Raw genomic sequence first — 26,719 nt, 5'->3', positions numbered from 1 at the left:
TATTAAGTATCCTGTTCGTAACCAAGTGGTTTTTTGACACTCATTATCTTAATTATTGGAAATGGATTTTTCCTGATAATTAATATAACTTATTAGGATAACTAGATTTAAGTATATTTTGCTGTGCCCTGTCAGGGTCCATGTGATTCTAAAATTTCATGTAACAACTATTTTTCTACCATGGTTGCAATCAACGTAATTGCATTTCATGATGATGATGAATAGGTACTTTGCAAACTATAATAATTAGTTAAGTAATTGTTATTTCTACATAATCCAATTACAGCTTTCCTGTTTATATTCCAATTTTAGGACCAGGCCTTTGGCCGAGTTAGCCTAAATAATGAGCATTGACAAAAAATTGTTCTTTACACCTGCCATCATTGGTTGGTCAATACCGAATTTGGCTAGTGTCATCATCATCATCATATCAGCCGGAAGACGTCCACTGCTGAACATAGGTCTCCCCAAAAGATTTCCAGACTAGTCGATCGGACGCGGCGTGCATCCATCGGTTACGCGCCCTCCTTAACAAGGCCATCCGTCCATATAGTAGGAGGCCATTCCACTGAATGTCTTCCGGTTCGTGATCTCCATTCGAGAACCTTTCTGCCCCAACGGCCGTCAGTTCTACGAGCTATGTGCCCTGCCCACGGTCACTTCAGCTTGCTAATCCTTCGAGCTATGTCGGTGTCTTTCGTTCTTCTACGGATTTCTAATTCGATTACGTACAGAAATCCATAGCACGTTGAGTGACCTTGAGCTTTTTTACGAGGCCCATATTAAGTGTCCACAACACTCTGAGACCCGTAGGTCTTATAGGTTTAAACTAACCGGCTAGTGTACCAAGGGTTAAAACCGCTGTATTTATTGATGTTATTTTTCATCTACAGACACCCTGTGCTACTGCGACGAATTCTGCAGCAAGAACCGACAGTACGACGACTGCTGCCCTGATTATGAGCCCGTCTGTTTAGGTCTGACACCTGGAAACATCACCGCACCCATCTGTCGAACGGGAGCTCGCAAGAAAAATAGATGTCATGAGTGGTGAGTGCTCCAAATATACTTGATAGAAACTTGAAAATTGATTCGGTGGACAGAATGTCCACCAATGTGTCCAGTTGCTTCAGAAGGTCCAAATCGCCATCACCACCATCATTGTCCATAATTCGATAAAATGATATTAAAGAAGAAAGAAGAAAGAAAATACATTTATTTGTTTACCACAATGACACCACAAAAGACAAAAGACAAAAAAAGAGAGATCGGAACAAAACAGAACTAAAACAAAACACGATCAAAACATTCAACGTAAAACAAATATATAATTACGAAACAAAAACACAAACAAACACAAAATAAAAATGTATATACAAAAATTAGATAAAATTAAAACATGAACTATTCACACAAATAATAAAAAGGAGACTAAATATTGAGATACCTTGTGTGGTGCCAGCCGCGGTAACAAAAGGGTCACAAACTCAGTATTTGCTGGAAAACGCAACGCGTTCCCAGCACTGATTTTCAGTTAAGACCCTAAGTGAGGTCACGGAACAACATATGCAAGCATACTTTGGTACTTGAATAGAACAGTAAAATAATTATATATACGTACATATTAAAACTGTAACAGATGTGTGTGTGTAAGTGTGGGTGTGTGTGTTGTGTATGTTTAAATACTTCCAAATAATTTATGTATAACTATGAAAATACATTATAATAATTAATACGTATACACTATACCTACATCAAGCAACTAATATATTATATAACAAATGTGTATAAAAAGTATAAATAAATAGGTGCTGGAAAAAGTTAACACATCCCTTTTGATTTTCCAGCAGAAGAGCCTTAAGCTTGCGCTTAAAAATGGGGTATAGGCATCACGTAGTTTACCAATTACCTTATTAAAAGACAGACTTTCGTCCAGGAAAGTACTGCCACCTTACCTATTTCGACCGGCAAGTATTAATGTGAGCATTACTGCGTTCCGGTTTTTTTTAACGGTAAGGGTGCTGATGAATAATAATAATAACGCACACACTCAACATATCCCCTCACTAGGAAAACCCTGTGTCGCGAGTGCCATGGACACACACATAGACAACCACAAATTACACCCAAACTCACGAGAGAAATAAATGTAGGCCATACAAATATTTCTCTCGACCCGGGAATCGAACATGGAATATCTGCGTGGCAGTCCGGTGGTAACCGTTCAGCCACAGAGGCGGTATGAAATTACTGACTTATCAACTTGTGTCACAGGGTGACGGGCGCTGTGGCAGTGCCCCTCAGATCTTTGCAATTGAAAGCTCTGATCGGCACTGCAAGGCACTAACCGAAACACTCAGACCAGAATAAATTTACAAAAGTTCATTCCCAAATTGGTCAAGCCGGGAATCAAACAGGGACTCTCACCCAGCGCCCACAGTATAAGCCATTGGACATCCGTGATCATCCACTGTTTTTTTTTATTTAAAAAAAGTTTAAATAATCAAACCCAAACACCTAACTGTATTATTAATTAGCCAGCGCATTCTTGAACTGACAAATCACACTATAAATTTTCCACTGTCAAATAAAACGACGTGATAATGTAATAAATATTTTAAAACGTCGCAGTTAGTCTTATTATGAAACTGCGTCTTTGAGTGAGTGCTCCAATGGTAGTTACACACTTGCGGTAACCGCGCGTTCTGATTATTAAAAGAAATATAGGTTCGGCGAAATCGAGGCTCAAGATTGAAAAAGCGTATGTACATTTAAAAACTTAAGATCTGTTATAATTATTAATACAAAGATCGAACACTCAGAAAAAATTCCTTCGATCCGGCCGTATTCGAACCGACGTCTTCTAGCTTACCGTGCCAGACACTATACCAACTAAGCCACGGAACGAACCAGCGGACCTCACGAATTTTTCTATGTGCTGGAAGACGTCGGTTAGAATCCGGCCGCATCGAAGGAATTTTTTCTGAGTGTTCGATCTTTGTATTAATAATTATAACAAACTAGTGGAATAATTTCACAAAAAATAATTGAACATCAATTCAATAAAAATTTAAAAAACTTAAGATCTACTTACACCTTATGAAAATTCATGAAAAAAATTATCCCTGGATACAAGCTATCCCATTGTTCTATACAGAGTTATTTCTAAAATGCAACAATAACGCAGGACTATATTCGTAACATCTTATACAACAGCTTTTGTTCCATAACTTTCAATAATTCATCAAATTTTACTTTCGTACAAAATTAAAAATATTTAAATAGACTGCTCTAAATGGTGATAAATCTGTGCGGTAACAAAAGAAAGCACTAACCACCAAATATATTTTAATGGTAGCACGCTGCGCGGTAGGCGCGTTGATTGACGACTACCAAACACAAATCTAAAAAGTGTTAGGCAGTACAACAAAATTAGTCAATTTTATTCATTTTCTATGAAAAACATTTGATTTAAACGTCTGCTCTCTCGATTTTTTTCGTGCCATACAATAAAATAATCCGTACATAAAAGCGAGTCGATCAGTACTAAAATAATTTTGATCAATTTTTTTTACATAGACCAAAAAATTTACTATGCCAAAATTAATTTCACAAGAAAAGAATGGTTCATGATTTCACACATATGCAGTGTTTTTTTTAATGCATGGACAGAATGGGAGAATCTGAATTCATAGAAGATACAAGAAAACTGTCGTAATAAATTATATAATTTGTTTCTTATTGTTTCTATTATTTTTATCACATGTGGCTTTTTTTTTATAACATCAAGTGACGGGACGAAAAAGTCATGCGCCCTGATGGTAAGCGACACGCCTGTCCATAACAGTTACAATGCCACTCAGAGCTTTAAAATGCCAAGTTCTGAGGGGCACTACCACTGCGCCCGTCACCATGATACATAAAGCTTTATTATACCGAAGGTACGTAATAGTTCTAATTATTTTAAAAAGTTTGTGTTTTCAATAAGGCGCACGATTATCGTTTTCGCGTCGAGACAGCAAGTGTGTGTATCGTTTCTTAAATAAGTTTTTGATCCAATTTGAGAACATTTGTGTGTCAACAGATGTAAATAATCATGTTGGTGCGAATGTTGTTTCTCTTTGCGTTATTATGGATTATTTATTTTCAACTCAACCAGGTTATTTAATCAGAACTTCAGTAAACAAACTTATTTGATTATAATCTTTTACTACTTTGAAATACCAAAATTCTGAATTACGTTATACATTTGCTTTATTCTGCATTTGATTTTATTTTACTTTTCCTTTTTGTAGTTAATTTTTTTTTTATTTCAAGTGATGGAACGTAAAAGTCGCGTGTCTGGTGGCCCATAAAGATGTCACCATATTTGGCCACCATCGGCACCGCCGATAATGAGACCATTTTTAATATTTGTAATACCACAGACATAACGCTGCTCTGCGCGCGCTGGCGCAGTTTGTGTCGTGTTTCCGTCGTTATAGTGTGAGCGCGGATAAATAATAACGTCTAACGTAGTCAAGTGTATAGCTCGTAAAATTATGAATAACGAAGTGTTGGCATTTATTTGTGACAACATGGTTGTCATGGATAAGGACAGCACTAACAGAATTGCACCACTGCTTTCTCTGAAGATGAAATTGTTAACTTGGGCTGGCTCCGCAGCTAAGCTTGTAGAAAGAATAAAAAGTAATAAGGACCTCGGCTCCGTCTACATATTTGCAGTCTTTGGACTCGGAACCCTTGGCCCGTGGGTTCTCGAGCACCAGACTCAAGCTTGACTTGTTACAAAAAGAGACTCCAACTTGAAAGCGGCTCGTTACATAAATAAACTCGAACTCTAATGTTAAACTCGAGTCTGTTCGGAATCTTGACAGTCTCGTAATACATCGAGTAGCGAGTCTCTGTTTTTAACCGACTTCCAAAAAAGGAGGAGGTTCTCAATTCGACTATGTATTTCTTTTATATGTATGTTACGCTCACAAAAAACACACACAGAAAAAATTCCTTCGATCCGGCCGGATTCGAACCGAAGTCTTCTACCATACCATGCCAGACGCTATACCACGGAACGAACCAGCAGACCTCACGAATTTTTCTATGTGCTTGCGTCGTATCTTTGTATTTGGTTTTTCAACGACTCTTTAGCCGTAGCGCCATCTATGAGAAATCTATGATATTTCGTCACCCAGTTGGATAGATTACGTATCACAAGCTAAAAACATGATCTAGAGAATTTTGTTTCTCCGAAAACCTTTAGACTTTTATTGAATAGATTTTGTTTCATTTTGTCCGAAAACATGTTCATTACACCATTTAATGTTTCACTATTTTGACATATTGACAAGTTATTCATTTTCCGGTTTTTATTTCCCCAACAAACCGTTTGACCAATGTAACCAATTGAATATTTTTATTTTATAAAAAAACGATATCCATGATACATTTTTGTTATATTATTTCTTATTACAGATACTAAAAGTATTAGAACGTGTCGCACAAAACAACTCGTCAAATTAAAGCACCTCGCATCTTTAGAAAATATGGTAAACGAGATGCAAGTTAATTTGATCGAGTTGTAGTCACTCGCTTCGCTCGCTCGGTTCGTGCGGCTTTTTTATATATTAACCTAACCTAAACCTACAGGAGTGGGTCGTGCCGTCTAGGTAATGCAAACAAATTCGGCTCGGGCGGCTTTTTCATATATTTACCTAACCTAAACCTACTGGAGGAGGTCGTACCGTCTAGGTAATGCAAACAAATTCGGCTCTGGCAATCGCCGGCCGCTGCCGCGACACGCTCGCTCCGCTCGCTCGGCTCGTGCGGCTTTTTCATATACTAATCTAACCTAAACCTACAGGAGGGGGTCGTACCGTCTAGGTAATGTAAACAAATTCGGCTCGTGCGGCTTTTTCATATACTAACCTAACCTAATGCAAGCACACAAAAAGCAGGCTCTGGTACTCTCCTCTATTCAGGTATAAGTTATTTATTGAATACTCAAGACCATTGTTTTTAGATTATTTCAGATGACAGCAAAAACATAGCACAATGGTATGAGGAAAATTACGTATGTGGACTTACTGTGCACCAGCAAAGTACAGTCCAGAATTTTGAAGCTGTATGGTAAAATTGTATGGCGGTACAATTTTATCTAAGAATAGTAATTTTATCGAAACGAATTTTCAGCAATCTAAATTATATGGAAAACGGACAGTATAATAAACACGATTAGACCAAACAAACTTCTGCTCAAAGAATATGTATGCGTAATAATTATTCTAACAATAGGTGTTCGGACAAACGATACTTCAGCTGTAAGACATTTCTGTGTTGCAAATTCATACCAAAACTGTCATCGCACTAATGAAAAAAGTCGAACCGTTTTCGGACTAATGAAATTCGGAATAAAGAAATTCGAGTTTGTGATAGTCCAGTCAGATACCTTTACAGCTACCAGCCCCGGCTAGAGATTTTGATTATTCTTTTTTGTTGGTAAAAGGATACCTCGGCAGTGGTCCCATTTGTGGTCCACTGCCTCCGTGGCCGAACGGTTACCATGCCGGACTGCCAGGCAGAGGTTCCGGGTACGATTCCCGGGCCAGGAGAAATATTTGTATGGCCTACATTTAATTCTCTTTGGGTGTAATTTGTGGTTATCTATGTATGTGTCCATGGCTACCCGCGACACAGGGTTTCCTTAGTGCGGGGCTATGTTGAGTGTGTGTATTATTATTATTACGTTTAAATTTGAAGAAAATATTCCACCTCTAAGGGTGGCAAACTTTCTAGTTTCAGTTTAATCCCCTGATGAATGACTTTTGAGGTCGGTTTTTTTAGTACTCTGTACTGAGACTATGAGTCGAGTCTTGTGAATTGGAGTCGAGTCCTAAAATGTCGGGAGTCTACATACTGGAGTTTTTTACAACACTAATGCTAGCCCAAGTACAAAATATTTTTTAAAACTTACACGTGAATTGGTACGACCGTGAACCACAATGTTTGCTTTTCAGCAATTGCAATTAATTTGTTCTAAATTAACTTGCGACAGTCGTGACATACTTTTTTGGATTGGTGATTGATGAATTCACTTCCTCGTATTTAATGTCTACGTTATCGATACTAAATTTTCATAATTGAATTTTAAATCGTAATTTAGCACTGTGGATACTAGATGAGGCGGTTCCGGGTTCGATTCTCGGTGGGAAATCAACTTTTCTAAACAGGTCCGGGTGTTCAAGGGTCCTAGTAAAATGACTCATAATAAAATCGTAGAGAAGCTGAGACTGTACCTTTAATATTTGGAACCTAAGTCAGTGGTATCTATTGTAAACCTAAAATATCAGTTTTTACAATTTATGTCTGTGAGTTTGTGCACGTTAATTTCCACAACGGCTTAACCAATTAAGATTCAATTTTGATTAAATATGGTGTAGGTTTTGTTATAAAATTTTTGTTTTAAATAAATTGGTACCTTAGTTTGTTACCCATCTCAAGTGACATAATGTTTTCCAGCATTTTAAACGGTATTTCATAAAGAAGAAGATACGCCTCAATACATTTTTTAAACCATCTTTCTGAAGAGTTTGGTGGTTCAGAAATAAGCAGCTATTCTAAAAAACCATCGAAGTTAAACCGTGTCGAAAATAGAAGTTTATATGACTGTTACATAATGAAAGGTATTAAAATACGAGTATGGGTTTATTCATAATAACATCTCACGAGTGTTTTAATGCCTAATTATGTACAGTTAAATACACTGCTTTATCTACACACATATTATAAGCTCTCTGTGATCTGTTCAGGAACCGCATGTTACGACTGGCGAAATGGCGGCAATAAAAACCTTTTTCAGGCATGTCAGGCAACCGAAGTTTTTATTTTTAATTCATAGACAAACTAGAATCGGCCCCAACTATCATATCGTTCGATATCAAGTGACGTGTGGAATTGTCAAAATTGTTTGCTATTGACATTTCATTTCGAATAAAACTTCATCTCGACTGATATTAGAATTGAAGTCCAATCAAATTGTTTTGTTTTTTAGAGATGTTCGAAATTTGAATCTAAACTAACATCTTCGAATTCGATGTTATTGTGAAGCAATAATAACATTTTCACAGATAAGAAATTTGTTCTAACAAAACAGTTTACCTTTATGCTGGTCGTAATTTGCGGTTTTTGAACACATTATAGAGAGTTTATGATATGTGTGTAGATAAATATTTTTAAGCGACCTTTTTAGCAGCATAGTCATACAGTGTCATTTCTAATGAAGCAATGTCGTAAGCATTTGGCAAGAATAGCGAAACTCACGCGCAACCCAGATGCATTCTGAAGTCAATTGCCGATATAGCCCCAGATACATTTAGGGCTCTATTTTATGATTTTTATAAAATAGTTCTACGTCAATATGTAAAGCGCTGTACAGTCGACCCCGAAATGATGCCTATGGATTTGTTTACTTGATTACTTTGATTTGTTGTTTATTTCTGCCACCAAGCAGTTATGTGAGCATTACCTGCTTAGAGCATTACCGGCTTAGAAGAGTAAGGGTGCATATGAAATTACAGGCACGTGGGACTCGTCAACTTATGTCTCAGGGTGACTTTGCGATATAAAGCTTTGTGCGGCACTGCAACCGTTATGGACAGGCGTATTATTACCTCGACCCGTCTCGTCACTTAGTATCGTAAAAAAAATATGTATTGGAGACTGAATAACAAATATGATAAATACTGCACTAGTTCGTTATAATTATTAATAAAAAGGTCGAACACTTAGAAAAAAATCCTTCGATCCAGCCGGATTCGCACCGACGTCTTCTAGCAAACCGTGGCAGACGCTATACCAGCTAAGCCACGGAACGAACCAGCGGACCTCACGCTTCCAAGTGTTCGTTCTTTGTATTAATAATTATCACAAACTAGTGGAGTAATTTCACAGAAAAATTATTAATTACTGAATATCAATTCTAAAATAAACAAAATACTTTTTGAGTTAATACGACACAAAGCCAAAAAGCGGGACACGAAGCTTAAACTGGGACTTGTCTTAAAATGAGGAATGTCCTGTTCAAAGCGGGATGTATGGTCACGTTATTTTTTTTTTAATATCAAGTGATGAACAAGTCGTGCACCTGGTGGTAAGCTAGACTCCTGTCCATAAGACTTGCAGTGCCACTCAGAGCTTTAAATCACAAAGATGTGAGGGGCACTGCTACTGCGCCCATCACAAGACAAGTCCCATGTGCCTGTAATTTAAATTATGCAGCAGTAGAGCTCGTTTTGAAAGAGTTCGTCCAGGGAAGTACTGCCACCTTGCCTGTTTCTGTCACTAAGCAGTAATGTTAACATTACTGCGTTCCGATTTGGAAGGGTAAGGGTGCTGATGGAATTACAGGCACATGGGACTTATCAACTTATGTCTCAGGGTGACAGACACAGTGGCAGTGCTTCTCAGATCTTTGCGATTTAAAGCTCTGAGTGGCACTGCAACTGTTATGGACAGGCGTGTAGCTTACCATCAGGCGCACGACTCGTTCGGCCCGTCACTGGACATTATTAAAAAATATATTCACCAGCTCCTAAGGGTGCTTCAAAAACCGGAACGCAGTAATGCTAACATTACTGCTTGGTGGCAGAAATAGGTAAGATATGACGTAAATTCTTTCATATATACCTTTAGGGATAGTCGGGTAAACACAACAGACGTGCGTAACCATGCTGTCACCTGTCCATTTAAACAGAAATAGATGGAAGGAAGCCAATAGATGAATGTCAATAGTAAAGTGTAGGTCAAAACTAAATATAACAATTGCTCGAAGACCCTGAAATAAACCAATTTCAGGGTTACGTTACCTTACGTGAAATATTTTGTTTATTATTGTTTTCTTACTTTTCGTACACTTACCCGTAATAAAACGTAGACAAAAACTTGACTGCATTCGTTTTTCGCATTAGTCATAATGTTACAAAAATATATGTTATAAAACCGATTTCAAAAGTTTGCTTTTCGGCTTTTTTCGACTTCCATGAGATCCCTTCATTAGATTCCGACTTCTTGGTGACATTGGGACTGTTACAGACTCCTTTGTACATTTTGTATTTTCTATTCTGGTTGTCTTGGTGACGGTGAATTGTTGATTACATGTACATTGTGTCTAATGAAAAGTCGTTCACTTTTATTTGCGGAAAATTATTAGTAATTTGTGATAGCCGAAACGAATCCGGAAGAGCATCAGGGACCACATCACCCTTTGAAACAAAAAAGAACTTTCAAAATAAACATTTCCTTCGATTTTCATGGGACTTGGCGACAATGGGATCACCACGAGAACTCACCTTTCAAACAAAAAAACAGTTTTGAAAATCGGTTCACGATTGACGGAGATATCTGAGAACATACATAAAAAAAAAAACATATGTATATGCGATGTACATTTTTCGCGTTTTTTTTAATACCTAAATTTAGCATCTGCGTTAGTTCCCGCTGATCTGTAAAAAACTTGCATAAACAACAACCCTGATATGTACCCCGTGGGTACTGCCGGACGTGGATAAATTCATTGATATTGAAACAAAGTATAAAAACCCTTAGAATAATAACGCATAGAAACCTAGCCCGCACACGCTAAGTGAGGCAAATTGAAGCGCTCCGAAAGGGCCTACACGAGCGGGCGGGCCTTCAGTGCTCAAGGTCAACTTGCACCGCGAACAGCTCCAGAATTTTAGCTAAAAATGACGAAATGTGCGGTAAATGAGTGTAAAAATACGTCAGACAAACATAAAATAGATACCAACATCACATTCCACAAGGAAGTAACGCGTTTCAACTTGTATTTTTATATAAATATTCACTAAAACCGAAAATTAACCTACTACTAAAACTAGCCTACATGAATTTGATTTTTGCCTCACTTGTGACAGTTCCTTTGATATAAACTACCATTCTATGGCGTTATTATTCTAAGTAAAAACCATACCCACGGCGTACAGAAATGACATGTGGTTAGATTTTTAGAAAAATATGTGTACATTATAATGGTATCTGTGTCAACATTTGGAAACGGGAATAAACGCGTTTACATACGAATATATTTTTTTTACATCTACGTAGTTTCGGCCAGGTTGCACTCGCCGTGGTCACGGGCTGACTAGTGATGCGGTGTTTACATCTCCATCTCGGCGGTGGAATCTTCATCCACCCGCATAACATTTTTTAAACTATTATATTATGCGGGTGGATGAAGAGTTGGGAAACTAGGTAGGTGGGAAAAATACATATTCGTATGTAAACGCGTTTATTCCCGTTTCCAAATGTTGGTGCACTGCAACGCGAAAGTTTAAAAGTATATATGGTATCAGTGTCGCTTTACATTATACATTTTTTGTTCTATTATTAAAAAATGTTTTTTTTTGTTAAACAAAAATGCAAGTTGTTGTGTGCTTTGTATTTATTGCTGATCACCATCTAATCACTTAGAGAATTTCGGTTATTTTCTTACTACAACTGACCACGCACGATTCGCGCCCGAGTGTGGTGATAATTATTTTGTCAGAAAATTTGACAATGACTTCATTAGGGTTTTCACACAATTAAAAATATCTTTATTTACCTGTTACATGTAGTAGTAGATATTCAATATTATTTTTAAATGAAACGTAAAGTTGTTAACTCACGCAACGGAAACACGATTAACGCGACGCACAGTGTGTTATTATGTTTTTATAGTAAAACAAGACTATTGTTTTTTTTTGGGTACTGGATAAAATAGATATTTTTCTGATAAAATATACGTATAATTGACAATTTCGTTATCGTATCATATATATAGTCGCAGCTAGTATTTATAAAATGTAATCAAGACAGACCAGTAAGTGATTAAGTGATATAAGGACTCTGCGGTTGACGACGGTAAACAGACACAGCTTTAAATTTATGAAATAGTGGTCTTAAATTAAGCATTCTTTAAAACGTAAATCAGAAATCCATTCACTATTATACGTACCGACAAGATTACATTTCTAGGCATTATAAAAAACACACAAGTATCGCAAATTTCTATTCAATTTAATTTAAAATGAACCTTGAAATACACGAGTTTTTGCGCAAAAATGGTTATATCGGCATCGGATATGCTCTGTCTCGTATTTTTACGTAATATGTTACAACAAATTGGCAATTTGTTTTTATGGTTTTTGTATCTATGAGGTATATAGTATGTATAATGTGAAATTTGTTTAGATAAATGTTCATAATAAATGCTTTTGTGCGACGCCTCGCGCGTGCCCAAACCGTCTACTGCCCAGTTAAGAAGGTACCTTTTTTTTAAAGTAATGGATTTGCTCTTGATTACTTAGAACACTGGAACAATAATAGGGTCTCCGATGGAACGAGCTCGTTCAGAAGATGCCTATTCAGTAGCACCTTTGTATGTGCTCGGAAATAGTATGAAGGCAGGGAAGTGTATTCCTAGGCTGTGCGCTAAAGGCGACTCACCAGACGAGATGGGAAAAAATTGTTTCGCTAGATGAAATGGTTTAGGTATTTACTATTGAATAACGGTATTACACAAAAATTACGTTACACCTAAAGATATTGTCTAACGAACGTGCTAATTTGTTACACAATAGGATGTACTTCACTCGATCATATAAAATCCTAAAAACAGGCCAAATTAAATGTCTTAATCAGATTATTTATGAATAAGTATCTAACATTGCACATAATTGCTCTTTAAATATTATAAAGAACCTGCTAAATTTAAATTCAAAGTTAAAAAGGCGGTTTAAAGATTCGCCACGCCGCCTACCGCCCTGTCAGTCGCCAGTAGGCGCTTGTCGACGTCGGATGTGTGTCAAATTGTTGTTAATTCATATTAATTTTAAGCGCACTAATTGAGGGCCCCGAGGGGAGGTCCCATACAACTCACCCCCTAAAATGTAGGCTCGTGTCATCGAGTATATAAAAAGAGATGAAATGTCATTTAATTTGTTTGAAAACTATTCCGTCAAATCATTACGGTGACGGGTGTTGTTAAGTGTTTCGCTTCAAATCGACCAGGTTAACTTGAGCTTTGCTGTAATGGACGAAAATTGAAAAATTACATATTGAATATTTAATTATCGGTGAATTTTGTATTTAGATGTTTTGCTGTTTTTTCCACACCACCGAGTGGAACAGATCACTCGGTGACACAAAGATGATATCTCTAACCATAGTTAGAGATATTATCTTTATTACAAAAAATATCGAATATTTTTGGACTTTACGGAGACGTATTCACAGGTCAGCAGTTGGCGCTGTACTATTTCAGCTTTCTAATTTGTGATTTCAGCGCAAACGAGTGTTGATATTTTGCTCTTTTGCCTGATGAGTGGCCAGTGATAGATGGCCCTTATTTCGTCTCTATTTCTGGTTATATACTTGATTGGTCTTATTGACACATTTCGCCTTAATAAAAGATGACTGGGCCACCACCGCCCAAGTCTTCACTGATTATTTCCTGCTCGTTACGTCGTTGGTAATATTTCTGTGACGTCTTTTCTTCGAACTCGACAATCACATGATATGATGTATGCATGCATGATGCGGATATCCCATTGTTAATTACGTACGTGAGTCACTAACAGTAAGTACAGCTATTTGGTATTTCGCACACGATCTTATGTGTCATTATCGTATTTCCCAATTGGTGACAGGTGTTTAATGTTACGAGATGGTCCCTGGCTTACACAGCAGCATATTTAAAAGTCAATGTAATTGAAATAAATAAAACTTGTCGTGTCATTTGGCAAACAACATCGCTTAGTCATTTCGAGGAATTTTAAAGAAGAGTGATAAAAAGACTGGTAACGCCATCTATTGGATTTCGTTTTCCAAAGGGTATGATACTAACTGCCTCCGTAGCCGAACGGTTACCATGCCAGACTGCCAAGCAGAGGTCCTGGGTTCGATTCCCGGGCTGGGAGAAATGTTTCTCTAGTGAGTTTGGGTGTAATTTGTGGTTGTCTATGTGTGTGTCCATGGCACCCGCGACCCAGGGTTTCCCTAGTGCGGGGCTATGTTGAGTGCGTGCCTCATTATTATTTATGTTACAAAAATAAAATTTTTCTGATTATATATTTCTTTTTGGTTCCCTTTTCAATCTGCCATCGGCTTGTAAAGCCATAATCAGATGGGTTTTCTTAGTGGCGATGGAAGGAGTTGCTCCTGCGAACATCATACCCTGTCATGGTTTTTAGTGGTGTTCACATTTAAGCCAGTTTATGAGCCATCGTTTCAACCGCGTTGGGTTTTGTGAATACAACAGGTTTCCGCCAATTCGTTCTTGTGGATAAGGAGTCGGGCTTTATATTTTTTGATGTAGTTCTGCCCTGATGGTTGACATATTCAAATATTCATGGATCTCAGTATTCTTTGCAAACCATGGTGCACGAGATATAGTTCTCAGTACTATGTTCTCAAATCTCTGCAATACTCGAGATTTCAGTTACTGCCCGTTCCCCAGAGCTCTATTCCATAAGTGCAGATGGGTTTGACGATGCACTTGTACACCATCAACGTATTGTGTAGCGAAAGTGGAGATTGTCGACCTATCAGACAGTACAGGTTTTTGTATTGAATGTGAGCAGCACTTCTTTTAGTTTTTATATGATGTGCCCAGGTTAATCGCTTATCAAGATGCATGCCCAGCCATTTGACAGTCTTTACTTGGAAGAGGTTTACCGCCCATGATCACGGATGTGCATTCCTTTGCGTAATGTGAAAGTCATGTGTATAGATTTGGAGGTGCTGGATGTAGTCCAGCGTGGTCGCCGTTCGGTCACGGAGGCAGTCTGTACACGCGTATTTTATACGCGCCGATGATGCGCGTATGCATTGCGCATTTTGATAAGAGATAGTTTTAATTTTAGTTTTGTTCATTAATTTCAGTTAGTTTTTTTAAATGAAGCAATTAAATGAAATTCTAAGTGTAAAATCCAGTGGAGTATAATAAGCTTCTTTCTTGCAACGCAGTGATTACGCACAACGCTCGTCTTCGACGCGTGTTCACGACGACGTAAACGCGCGTTGCACGAATAAAGTGTGCATAGATTCTAAGGTTTACATTGAACTCTATGTCACGTACTATAACAACGTTTCAAAGTCCAAAATGTCAGGCGTGACGTGGCCTTGTTTGTTCTCACCGTAATTGCACGGGAAACATTGGCACGCTGCCAGAGCTTTTAAGATTAAATATCTGAAGTTATTACGTTACGTTTCGTATACATTCCTTTTCAATTGCAGCATATTTGCAGGTGTCGGCGTTAGAGAGTAGCTATTGCTTTGATGTAAGGTTTACTTTCGTGGATGCATCAAAATAATTTGGAACTCGATCAATTTGTCAACCTCCATGGTCGAGTAGCTTGCACACCGGTTTTCATGGTGTCACCATCTCTGAAGTCCCAGGTTTGATTCCCGGCCGAATCAATATAGAAAAACCAACTTTTCTATATTGTTGTCTCAGGTATGGGTGTTTGTGGTGCCGTATATACGTACACTTTCATAGCTCCGCACTAGACACACTTAGACAAGCATAAATTATATCCAAACTCATGAGAGAAATATATGTAGGACACGCAAAAATTTCTCCCTGATCCTCTGCGTGGCAGTCCAGCATGGTTACGGTTCGGCCACAGAGGCAGTTAAACCACGGAAGCGTTATATCTGATTTCCACAACCAAGTGCTTCAGTTACTTACTTTGGGATCGGAGCAACGCATGGAATGTGGTCTAATATTTATATATGTTGTCTTATTACTTATCTGAGAGGAACGAGCAAGAAATTCTATTGAAAATAAACTTAAATGCACTTTGAATCAAATGTATGAGGAATCTAGAGCCATGCCTTCTTTCCGAACGTCATTATCTAAAACGTAGTCTTCAATTTTGTGATATGATTTTTCATATTGGTTTCGTATTGGTTGGGGTAAAACACAGACATTCCTGCAGAAATCTCTTTGTAGCGCAACGCATAATAACGCACTACTCACTCTACGTATACGAAATTATAATGTATGTTAGAAATAATCTGTCTTCATTTGGTACTGCAAATGTTTCTGGCATCCCACTTCGCCGTACAGGTCATTTGAGAACAGTCCCTCGACGCATGGCACTTGCAGAGAAAAACCCGCGTGTCATCGGACCTACTTACTATGAGCGTTTACCCGCTACTCTCAGACTTGAACCGTCTGACGAAATATTTGGGCGCCGGCTGAAAGACCTTTTCTTGAAAAATCCTATATACTCTGTAAAAGAATTTATGGACTTTAAATTGTAACGAATTCAGTATTTTCTATTTTTATTGTAATTTTTACCGCATTAACATACTCTTATATAATTGTTATCAACTTATGACGATCCTTGATGGAGAATGATATTTGATATATAATTTAATGACAACAATATTATATAATGAACAACAATATTATATAATGAATTGTTAATTTTCTAATTATTGTGTGCTTTTCTTATAATTTTCCTTTTTGTCTGACGATCTCAATATAATTTCTTATACTTTGACATGTAGTGCAATTTATACTGTAATGTTATATTTGAGAAATAAATAAATCTGAATCTGAATCATTTAAAATTCTTTTAATATAAGTTTAAAACTTAGGAAATGGCAATCTTAATATATGCTCCGGACTCTTATTGTAAAAACGTATACAGTTCCCTATAAAATAATCGTTTACCTTAGCTAAACGAAATCGTGGTACCACAACTTTGTACTTATTTCTAAGTTTAATATTGTGGATATCTTAATGAAATTATTTATATTTTTTTATTGTTTTATATTCTAAATATGGCAACACCCGGTTTTATAAATCACGCGCAGTACAATTGATGCTCGTAAGTATTCGAAAGGGAAAAGCGAGTAATGTATATTCGCTTTCTTGTGGTAAACCACAATTTTCTACACTGTTATTTCCTCCATCAACCTGTGTACAGGGAAATCTGAATGAAAATGAACAAAAGCGTTTATTTTTTTCCATCACAAACTAAAAAATTGTTAATTACATTCATAAGTTCAAGTTTATTGCCTGGTTATACATTGATTGAGGGAGCTGGAATCCATCGAGTGTATATACCAGAAATAGAGACGAAATGTCATTTAATTTGTTTGAAAACTGTTCTGCCCATGTTCTGCCATATAATTACAGTGACAACTGCGCTCCGATTGGCTAGCCCGAGTTCGAAACAATTGACGGGTGTCGTCAATAGGTGTCGTCAATTGTTTCACTTCAAATCGACCAGTTAATTTGAGCTTTGCTATAATGGACGAAAATTGCAAAATTACATATTTAATATTTAATTACCGATGAAATGTAATTCCGTTTGTTTTGTAATTAGATGTTTTGCTGTTTGTCCCACACCACCAAATAGAACAGCACGGCATTGTTAGAGATATTATCTTTATTACAATAAATACAGAATATTTTTTGGAATATACGGAAACGTACACACAGGTCAGTAGTTGGCCTGTCTATATCTCAGTGTAAACGGGAGTTGATATTTATAAGAGCTGTATCGCTAATGTGTTACCAGGAATATATGGCCCTTATTTCGTCTCTATTTCTGGTTATATACACGGTGCTGGAGTCTAAGCTAGGTTGTAACCTGTACTAGAACTCCCAGGCCCCCCACCACGGACATATGACTTAAGATCAATCGTAAGTATTGTTTTCTTCTAAATAATATAGCATCTTAAATAAAAGGAAATGAAATTTGATAAATGAAATATGATCCGTTAAATGATCAATTATAAATGAACTGTATTCAAGATTTAAGCATACTAAATTAATTTTTGGCATTCAAAATTAATATTTGATCTTCTTTTTTTTTTCTTTGCTATTTCCTTCTACGATTGATGACATATATAACTAGTATATCTTTCGTTATTAATCTCCTAATAGACCCTGGTTGCTTGGTTTAAAAAGCAGCCAATTTGCTTACGTTTCCGAACATGTTTTCAGGTCATATTATATTATAATTAATATAATATTAGTATACAAGTATAATAAACATTTACTTAATAATAAAAACATGTAAAAATAAGTATCTAAACTTTATTTTTAACGCATTTATTTTGAGGCAATCAAACATTTTTTGCGTAGCACAGAACAGAATAAAATATCAATCGATTTTAATTTATTTTACGTCTCAGGGAAAGAGAATCAATCGTTAAAAAAGATGACAGTTTAGATTTTTTGCCTGCTGCTTTTGCAAATTTAAAATGATCATTTACATACATGCCTAAAAATAATCCGAACATGCAACAAATTGTGTACAAACGATGCCCTAAGGATCCTTCTTAATCACCTAGCCGACGTCTTGGTTCTGAGAGCCTTCATACGCATTCCATAGAAAGGTCTGAAAGGGTTGTAACCCTAACTAGCCGTGAACAGGTTCACGGCAATGAAATGGGAAACTTCCGGTCCAGAAAATTTATTAAAGAAGTAAAGTTTAAAGAAAGGCTGTAACAATATAAAGGTAAATATAAAAAAACAGGTATAACATAATATAAAACACTCCCTACACTTTATTATTAAGGCACTTACCCCTAAATGGGCCGAGAAACTGAATTACAGAAATAGATACATGAGGGCTGTAGACTTATAAATTATTACACATGATTAGCTTATTAACAGCTCAGACTGTTGTGGCGGTCGAGCTGGGAGTGACCGTGGTACGAAAACAAAATGAGAAAGTGAAGGAAGATGGAACAATTCAAATTTAAAATTTAAATACAATTAAAAAAAAGATAAGATACAAGAGGAGAGAGGTAATACAAAGAGGTGAGATGACGGTGTAAGGAGGTCACACCGTCACAGATCTAAACGTTTTTGGTTGAAATTTGTGTTTATGTAATGTAATTAAAGATCAAATTTGCTTAAAAAGTTTCTTAGAACGTCATTCACTAATGATGTAACAAGGTATGTCCATAGCAAAAAGTAGTTTACGACTCATTGGTCAAAGAACTCTAGATACGATAGACAGAGATAGATAGAGAATTCTGCGGAAGATTTTGGCTGGTATCTATAAATAAATAAATGTCAGTGTATCTGTGAATAAATTTCAACTAACAAAAACATATGAGTTTTAAAGTTTTCATCTCAAACTCTTTCACAGTTACCACAATTTCAATATTTTCCTCCGAAATTCAACTGGATTATGGATAATGCTAAATCTTGAAGTCTTGTTTATAATGAATATTATTCAACAGAAGTTTCTAATCACCTAAAATGACATAAAAATGACCAGTAATTCACATCACTTTTTATTTATAGGGCTTCATTAGGAGTAATGATGATTTTGCCAATGTCTTGGTCAAAAGAAAAAAAAAACAAAAAAAAATATACTGAGCTCTATTGTAACATTAACCGGTGTTGATGAGTTGGTCCACGGGGGTACTCAGTTGAGAATGTAAAACAAAAGACAGCACAAACATGTAACATGTATTTATAAATATATGTATATTATTTAAGTGGATAAATTTACATAGAGTAACAATATGGGGGGAGAATACTAAAGTTAAAAGGTTGTTTATGTTAATGGGGCGGGGGAATTTTGGAGGAAGTAAGTTATAAAGTGGAACAGCAATATTAGGGCAATTTAAAAAAATGTGTTCCAAGGTACCGTCTTCTAGGCCGCACTCACACAGAGAGTGATTTCGGATTCGACCAGTAATTAATTATTTGTCAAACTGTGTCATCCATAGTGACTTTTTGATTTGAAGGGAGAGATTGCAATCATTCGAGTTCTGGTGGTAATTCAAGTCCAGAATCGAAAATAGATGCTGGATGATAAAATATGTGGTAAATTAATATCAAATAAAATCTTAGAATTTTGTTTCTTTTCATCTACCATTAAGTATAATAATTGGCTAGGTAAGTACTACTTCTTCATAACCCAATTATGTACTTACCTATTTAAGAGGGAGCATGCCAAAAAAAGTTTTGACGTTGGCTCCGCCCAAATTTGTGAAACAAATATATGCCTGAAGTTCGCGTGACATGCGACAGGAGATGTTGAATTTTGCGCATTAAAAGTACCAAATTCGTTTTAGCGGAATAACTCTAAAACTAAAGGGATTAAAAAGAAATCCGTAGTGACAGTTGTCGATCATGCATAAATATAATTAATTATCTAATTTTTGTCCTAATAACCTGTAGCATTTTGAGGATAAATCGAAAAAATGTGAAAATTAGAGATCATTTCGTGATTTTTAAGGAAACTTTATTGTTTTATGTTTCTGATTAATCTCTTTGCTTGAATATAACGTGTAGTTACTGATACAATATTTTATTTTTAACTTTAAAGTGGATATACCCCTCTAAAATCAAATCGAAGATTAGGAATTTTTCCTCTGCTCCCTCTTAAATTTCAATTAAGGGAGCAAGCCGTGGCAAGAGCAAGCCTTAATAATGAGCATTCAAAACGTTTTGTTATTAAACATTCTACACATTTTTGTTCGAAAATCGCCTACAGTGCAACTGAACAAGATACGTCAATGTGTAGCTTGATGTGCTGTTGACTGTACGTTACACAACTGACCATAAAGTTCATCATGCTATGTTACAAAAACTCGCTTCCACGCCGTTCCGCCGTAATATAAATTGAGCCCAAGGAACTAAATACTTAATCATGTCGTATGTGGGTATGTGTTTGTGTGTTTGCGTGCGTGCGTGTTGTATGCACTTTTTTTATAATATCAAGTGACGGGATGAACAAGTCATGCGCCTGATGGTAAGCTACACGCCTGTTCATAACAAATGTTATGGACACGGCGTGTAGCGTGTAGCTCTGAGTGGCACTGCAAATGTATAATAGTCGTAGAGCTTCGTGTGAAAGAATTCGTCCAGAGACGTAGGACGTACTGTGAGCATTACTGCGTTCCGGTTTAGAAGGGTAAGGATGCTGGTGAACTTACGGGCATATGGAACTAGTCAACTTATGTCTCAGGGTGACGGACGGCAGTAGCAACATCCGTAACATCTTGGCGATTTAAAGCTCTGAATGTCATTGCAACTGTTATGGATAGGCGTGTCGCTTGCCACCAGGCGCACGACTTGTTCATTCCGTCACTTGGTATTGTAAAAAGAAAGTTATGTATTTTTTAAATTAGAACTATAGCGACAACCCTAGTAACCGATGGTAGCTGTAAACGTACCTCTTTTAGTGAAGAAATAAATTTCCTACAGATGGCGCTATAAAAAAAAAGTCGTTAAAAACCAAAAACAAACATTTGCAAGAACCACATAGAAAACTTCATAAGGTTTGCTGGTTTGTTCAATAGCTCAGTTGGGAGAGCGTCAGGTAAGATATCTATTGCGAACTGGCAACCTATGCTATCTCAATTTTGACAATTTCACAGGTGAGGAAAAATAATTTATATAGCATCTGGTTTATTAAATAAAAATACGTAGTGTACCAGTGGCGATACGTCCATATAACTCGATTCCCACCGGCTTGCCTAAAATTTTCCTCGTACAGTCAAGAGCACGTCAAGCTTGACACTTTGTACTTTGGACCGTTGTTATCGTAAGCGGCATAGAGTTGGATTTAAGTCTTAAGTATCAAGCTTGACGTGCTCTTGATTGTACATATTACCAGTGGCAGCGCGCACCACTTACAAACGTTTTTTCGTAATATTCACTATTATACGCGTATAGTAACTAGTCCCGATGCATATCAACTAAACAGCTCGAGGTAAGACGGCGGATCGGCGAATTCTATTTCATTCATGAAATCTACGCACTCCCATAAAAATATACGCACACATTCGCAAAAATCCGCTATATAACATATATAGAAATGGCGGCCGAGAAACCGCGATAATTCGAGTTATCGTCGAATAGCGTTCACTTAAATTTAAACCTTATTCCAACACATCTTAGTTTAATTTATTTTAATGTCTGAATCGTTGCCACATGTAAAACTTTCTTAAAATAATGTAACAAAATTATTATAATTGCAAATTAATACAAAATATGGTTAATTTCTATTTTGTAAATCTTAGATAAATATGTATCTGGGTGTTTCTTTCTAATAGGACTACTAACGAATGTATGTAGAAGGTCATGGTAATTCATAGGTAATTAAAATAGCAACACTTGGCATTCATGTGTTTGTTTAAATACTTTCGTAGCTGAAAATGTAAAATTACTTTAAAAGTTATGGTTATTTTATGTGTAGAATAAGTTATCCTGTGAAGTGAACTCATATCTTGTGTCCTAATAAGTGTTGTGTATAAATGTCGCCAAGCGCCTTTTTAACAGGAAAAGAAATTTTCGTTAAAGTAAGTGTTTTTTGTTTTTTTTTTTCAAAAAGTTAAAACCTCGGCTTTACTAAGGACAATATTCACACCTCGCCACTGTAGTGTACATACATACCTGTGTAATAAAAATATCTAAAAACACGTACTTTTATTTCATAAATCATGTGCTATACATATAAATAACGCAAACAATTTTTTTATTCACCCTGTAATGTTGTCAAAATTGAGATAGTACCGATTGCCAGTTCACAGTCAATATGCTGAAGGCTCTGGTTGAGCAGGCATGGAATTCCCCTCCACAGCCGTACGCCACATACATGTGACAGCGAAACGCTTCATGAGAATCCTTTTAATATCCACGACATAGTACGTACTGTAACTGAGGACGTAACTCGGATTGCGTAGCGAGAGGTACTTTTATGAATTTAAACTGGAATAATCTCTTGATTTATTGTATTCTTTCACGTATTTTTAGCGTTGGGTTACATTTCGTTCTATCAAGATGTTCTATTCTTTTTTTATTTCATTTTTCAACACACATTCTAATTACAAAACTATTCACTCAGCCAGTGATTCTACTCATAGAGTAGAGCCTAGACTACATCCCTCTTCTTCACAGCTGAAGGGGTGAACATCCCTAGCTGGTGCTCTACCTATGATAGGCAACTTACATAAGTGATCAGCCTTTACTATAGGCTAGCCACACACTACTTCTTCAGTGATTGTTTTATTTTTTTATTTAATTTTTCAACACGCATTCTAATTACAAAACTATTCACTCAGCCAGTGATTCTACTCATAGAGTAGAGCCTAGACTACAGTACTATAAAAACTTATGTCAATTACAACTGACGAAGATAATAACATCAACTTAATACACGTAAATACAATGCCATCATTCATTTTACTATCAAAACATCATAGTGAATATGTCCTTAAGTTTTTTTTCGTACAAAAGTGATGTCACTATACATGTGTACACACTACAAGTACACAAATAACTTCAATGGCGTCATTTTAACGTAAAGGCTGACGGTATTCCAAAACGTTTTTATTTTCTAGTAAAATATATATAATTTTAAGAATTGACCCATAAATAAACAAAACTGACTTCAAAAGTTTGTGAAATAACATGTATTTGGTGATTGAAATCCAATAAACCTAATTCATCCCTTAATTTGCCGTCATAAAGTGGAATATTTTCTTCAAATTGATATGGGACCACTACTGAATTACCCCCTTCCAACAAAAAAGAATCATCTAAATCGGTTCCGAAATATCGGAGTAATTGCGTAACAAACACACACAAAATAAAGACGAAATGAGAACTTCTATCTATTTAAAATCGGTTAAAAGCTGGTTCCAACATAGGCTACATTTTTGGTGAATTCTTCATAAGCAACTGGATAGAGAGAGACAAAACTTATGTAATTGTACTTAAAAAGAATGTATAATAAAACTAATCATTGAATCAATATTTTTGTAAAATAATAGTGATGTGTATTTTAAATCAGTAAATAAAATCGGAAAATTGATATATCTTTAATATTATATGCAAACACTAAACACACCACGTGAGGTCGTATATCGGTAAGCAAACAAACGCTGGCGTCAACTAAAAACCGCGGACTTGTTTATTAAACTGGATCGCGCACTAAGTTAATAAAACGTGCCGATTGAGAGGCTTCAAAGTAGTAATGCATCTCTTTCTAATAGGGTGTTCATTCAAGTTTCAGCCGGCCATATTGTTTTTAACTTTTTAATTTTTACAGAAAATGTGGCCGCTTATAGATGACCAAAACTACTAATATTATTTCATAATACAAATTAGTATATTTACTACTCATAGTAGAAGGTTTCATTATTGATATATGTATATTATTACAGTAAACGCATATTACCTTTAAGCTAATTTTAAATAATCAAAATTTAAAAAAGTTATTAATCTAGACACTACCTAATTGATTTTATTTAGGATTGGCAACTTGTTAGACAAGGACAGACCACTACTTCGAGCTATCTCACGTGACTCGGTTTTTTATTTTAACTTAAAATAAACCTTAACATAAAAGCCAATAAGGTGTAAATGTATAATATTGGTATATCGAAGTGCGCGATCCAGTTTATGAAATATATAATTCCGTGCTTAAAACTGTAAAAATATATATTTTTTAAATATTTATTTATTTATGGGCTTTGATCGTTATTGAACACGGCAGTCTCGTTAGAACGACGGTACGTCAAGAAAACACTTAATAAAATCCAGAAATATAAATCAAAATACTACCTAACTAAACATGTATACAAAATCTCCGCGGAACTGTATATTGACTCCGATAATACAGATTGATAGGTTCCGTCCGAACACACTCCATGAGTAAATGATGTACACACTCAGGAATCCCACACACTTCGCAATTCGGAGAGTTCACCCTCCGCATCAAATACAAAAAATTGTTGAATGGAACGTGTCCGGATAGAAGTCTATGCGCGCTGACAATTTGACCCCTGCTTAACTTAACATGGTCAAACCAAGGGACTCGAATTGTGGATAGTAGTCAAGCCAGTAGTAACTGCTTCCATATTGGTCTGCCCCGCAGAGGTCCCGGGTCTGAATCCGAAGCCGGGAGCAATATTTGTATGGCCTGCATTTATTTATCTGGTGAGTTTGGGTGTAATTTGTAGTTGCGATACAGGGTTTCTCTAGTGCGGGGCTATAAAAAAAAACGTGAAATTTGGCAAGTGACAAGTGCATGTTATCTATGCACTCTGTGCAACAATCGGCGAGAGCAGCAGTGGTACTCCGATAGTCAAACCTTTCAACACGATGGAGAGCATTAGTTAAAACAAATCATTGATATGATAAGAAGATTGCAGCATCAATTGTAAAAAATGAATTTAATTATGTTGATTCAATAGGGAATCGTATAACTTTTTAAGAAAGTATGTAAAAGGTATACGAAGCTAGGGTGTGTGAAGAAAGACTTCCGAGACTCCAAATATCAATTTCGGATGTTGCAGACGTCGAAAATTAATTTTAAGAAGATAAGGTAAAGGAAAACGATCATATCTAGCTATTGTTTTTAACTGGCTTAAAAAATGAGGAGGTGCACAATTCGACTGTATTTTTTGTATGTATGTTACGCGATAACTTAATTTGTTGGAAAGAGGTTACCTTAGTGTTGGTCCCATTTATTATATATTTATTTGAAGAAAATATTACATTATAAGGGTGGCAAACTAGGGGATAAATCCGGTTTCGCTCACTTTCCGGTAACCGATTTCAATAAAACTTGGAAATAGATGTAATTCCATGAACATTTGAGATCGTTTTTAAAAAAAAAACATTATTTTGATCTGTATTTCGTCCTCCCGAACGGCCTTCGCCCGCGCTTCTGCATTTTGCACAGAGTTTGTTTCCGGTAACCGATTTCAATAAAACTTGGAAATAGATGTAATTCCACGAGCATTTGAGATCGTTTTTTAAAAAACAAACATTATTTTGATCTGTATTTCGTCCTCCCGAACGGCCTTCGCCCGCGCTTCTGCATTTTGCACAGAGTTATCACCATTTAGAGCGATGTATTTAAATATTTTAATTTTTATATGACAGTAAAATGAATTATTAAAAATCACGAAAAAAAAGTTGTTGTTTATGATGCTAATGATATAGTGCTGTGAAGTTACTAGTTTTTTTCAAATAACCCAGTATAAAGCCAAGATAAATATAATTTTATTTAAATAAAGCTTTTCAAGTTCCTAAAACTGAACGGTGATGTCGTCTGTAGGTAAACAAACTAGACAATGTGTGACAATGCGACCTCTTTCATCGTCAACTCAGCTTTTCATCACCCTTTTCTCTGGTTCCTGAACGTCTACTCTCAAAATATACAACCGCAGCTGCGTACGAAATCAAAACGATCCGTGAGCCATCCGCAGTTCATTAGCCACAAACGCTTTCGTTTTGAGCTTCATAGACAATAACGCACCGTTAACGTGAATGGTGAAATAGGTTCTTTTACGTGCCTAAACAAAAATGGAACTGAACAAATAGCGGATTTCTTTAGTGTTGTACCGTAATCTATCGAAAAGTTAGTATCTACTTGCAAACGTGTAATTGAAGTAGTTAAATATTCCATTTGGGAGTATTTTACTTTTAGGATTTTACTTTTCGAAGTAGACGCTCTTGCCACTTGCTTTTGAAATTTTGAATCGTTCTCTAATTCGTTTGCCTCGTCATTGTTACTTTGCTTCGTTCCGTCGCCATTCCCACCAAAATTCTCGGAGAGGAAAGACCGTATCCTGCTATCATGTAAACCTAACAGCTTATATGCAGCAATAATACGAATATAGGCCCTTTTTTAGTGTTTTTACATTATTGTACCTGTTTTTATAC

General features: G+C 36.2%; 1 protein-coding gene across 1 annotated transcript in view; it reads left to right on the top strand.

Annotated features, from left to right (window-relative positions):
- The window catches only part of LOC113228998 (uncharacterized peptidase C1-like protein F26E4.3), a 131,292-nt gene that overhangs the window by 57,464 nt on the left and 47,109 nt on the right, over positions 1-26,719 (top strand). Inside the window, exon 3 of the mRNA XM_026462466.1 lies at positions 894-1,050. Within this exon, the coding sequence (XP_026318251.1) occupies positions 894-1,050 (157 nt within the window). The remainder of the gene's footprint in view (positions 1-893; positions 1,051-26,719) is intronic.

This window comes from Hyposmocoma kahamanoa, unplaced genomic scaffold (assembly GCF_003589595.1).
Source record: "Hyposmocoma kahamanoa isolate Upper Pololo Valley unplaced genomic scaffold, ASM358959v1 270, whole genome shotgun sequence".
In the NCBI taxonomy this organism is placed as follows: domain Eukaryota; kingdom Metazoa; phylum Arthropoda; class Insecta; order Lepidoptera; family Cosmopterigidae; genus Hyposmocoma; species Hyposmocoma kahamanoa.
The sequence above is the reverse complement of the archived record's forward strand: the minus strand, read 5'-3'. Positions and strand labels throughout refer to the sequence as shown.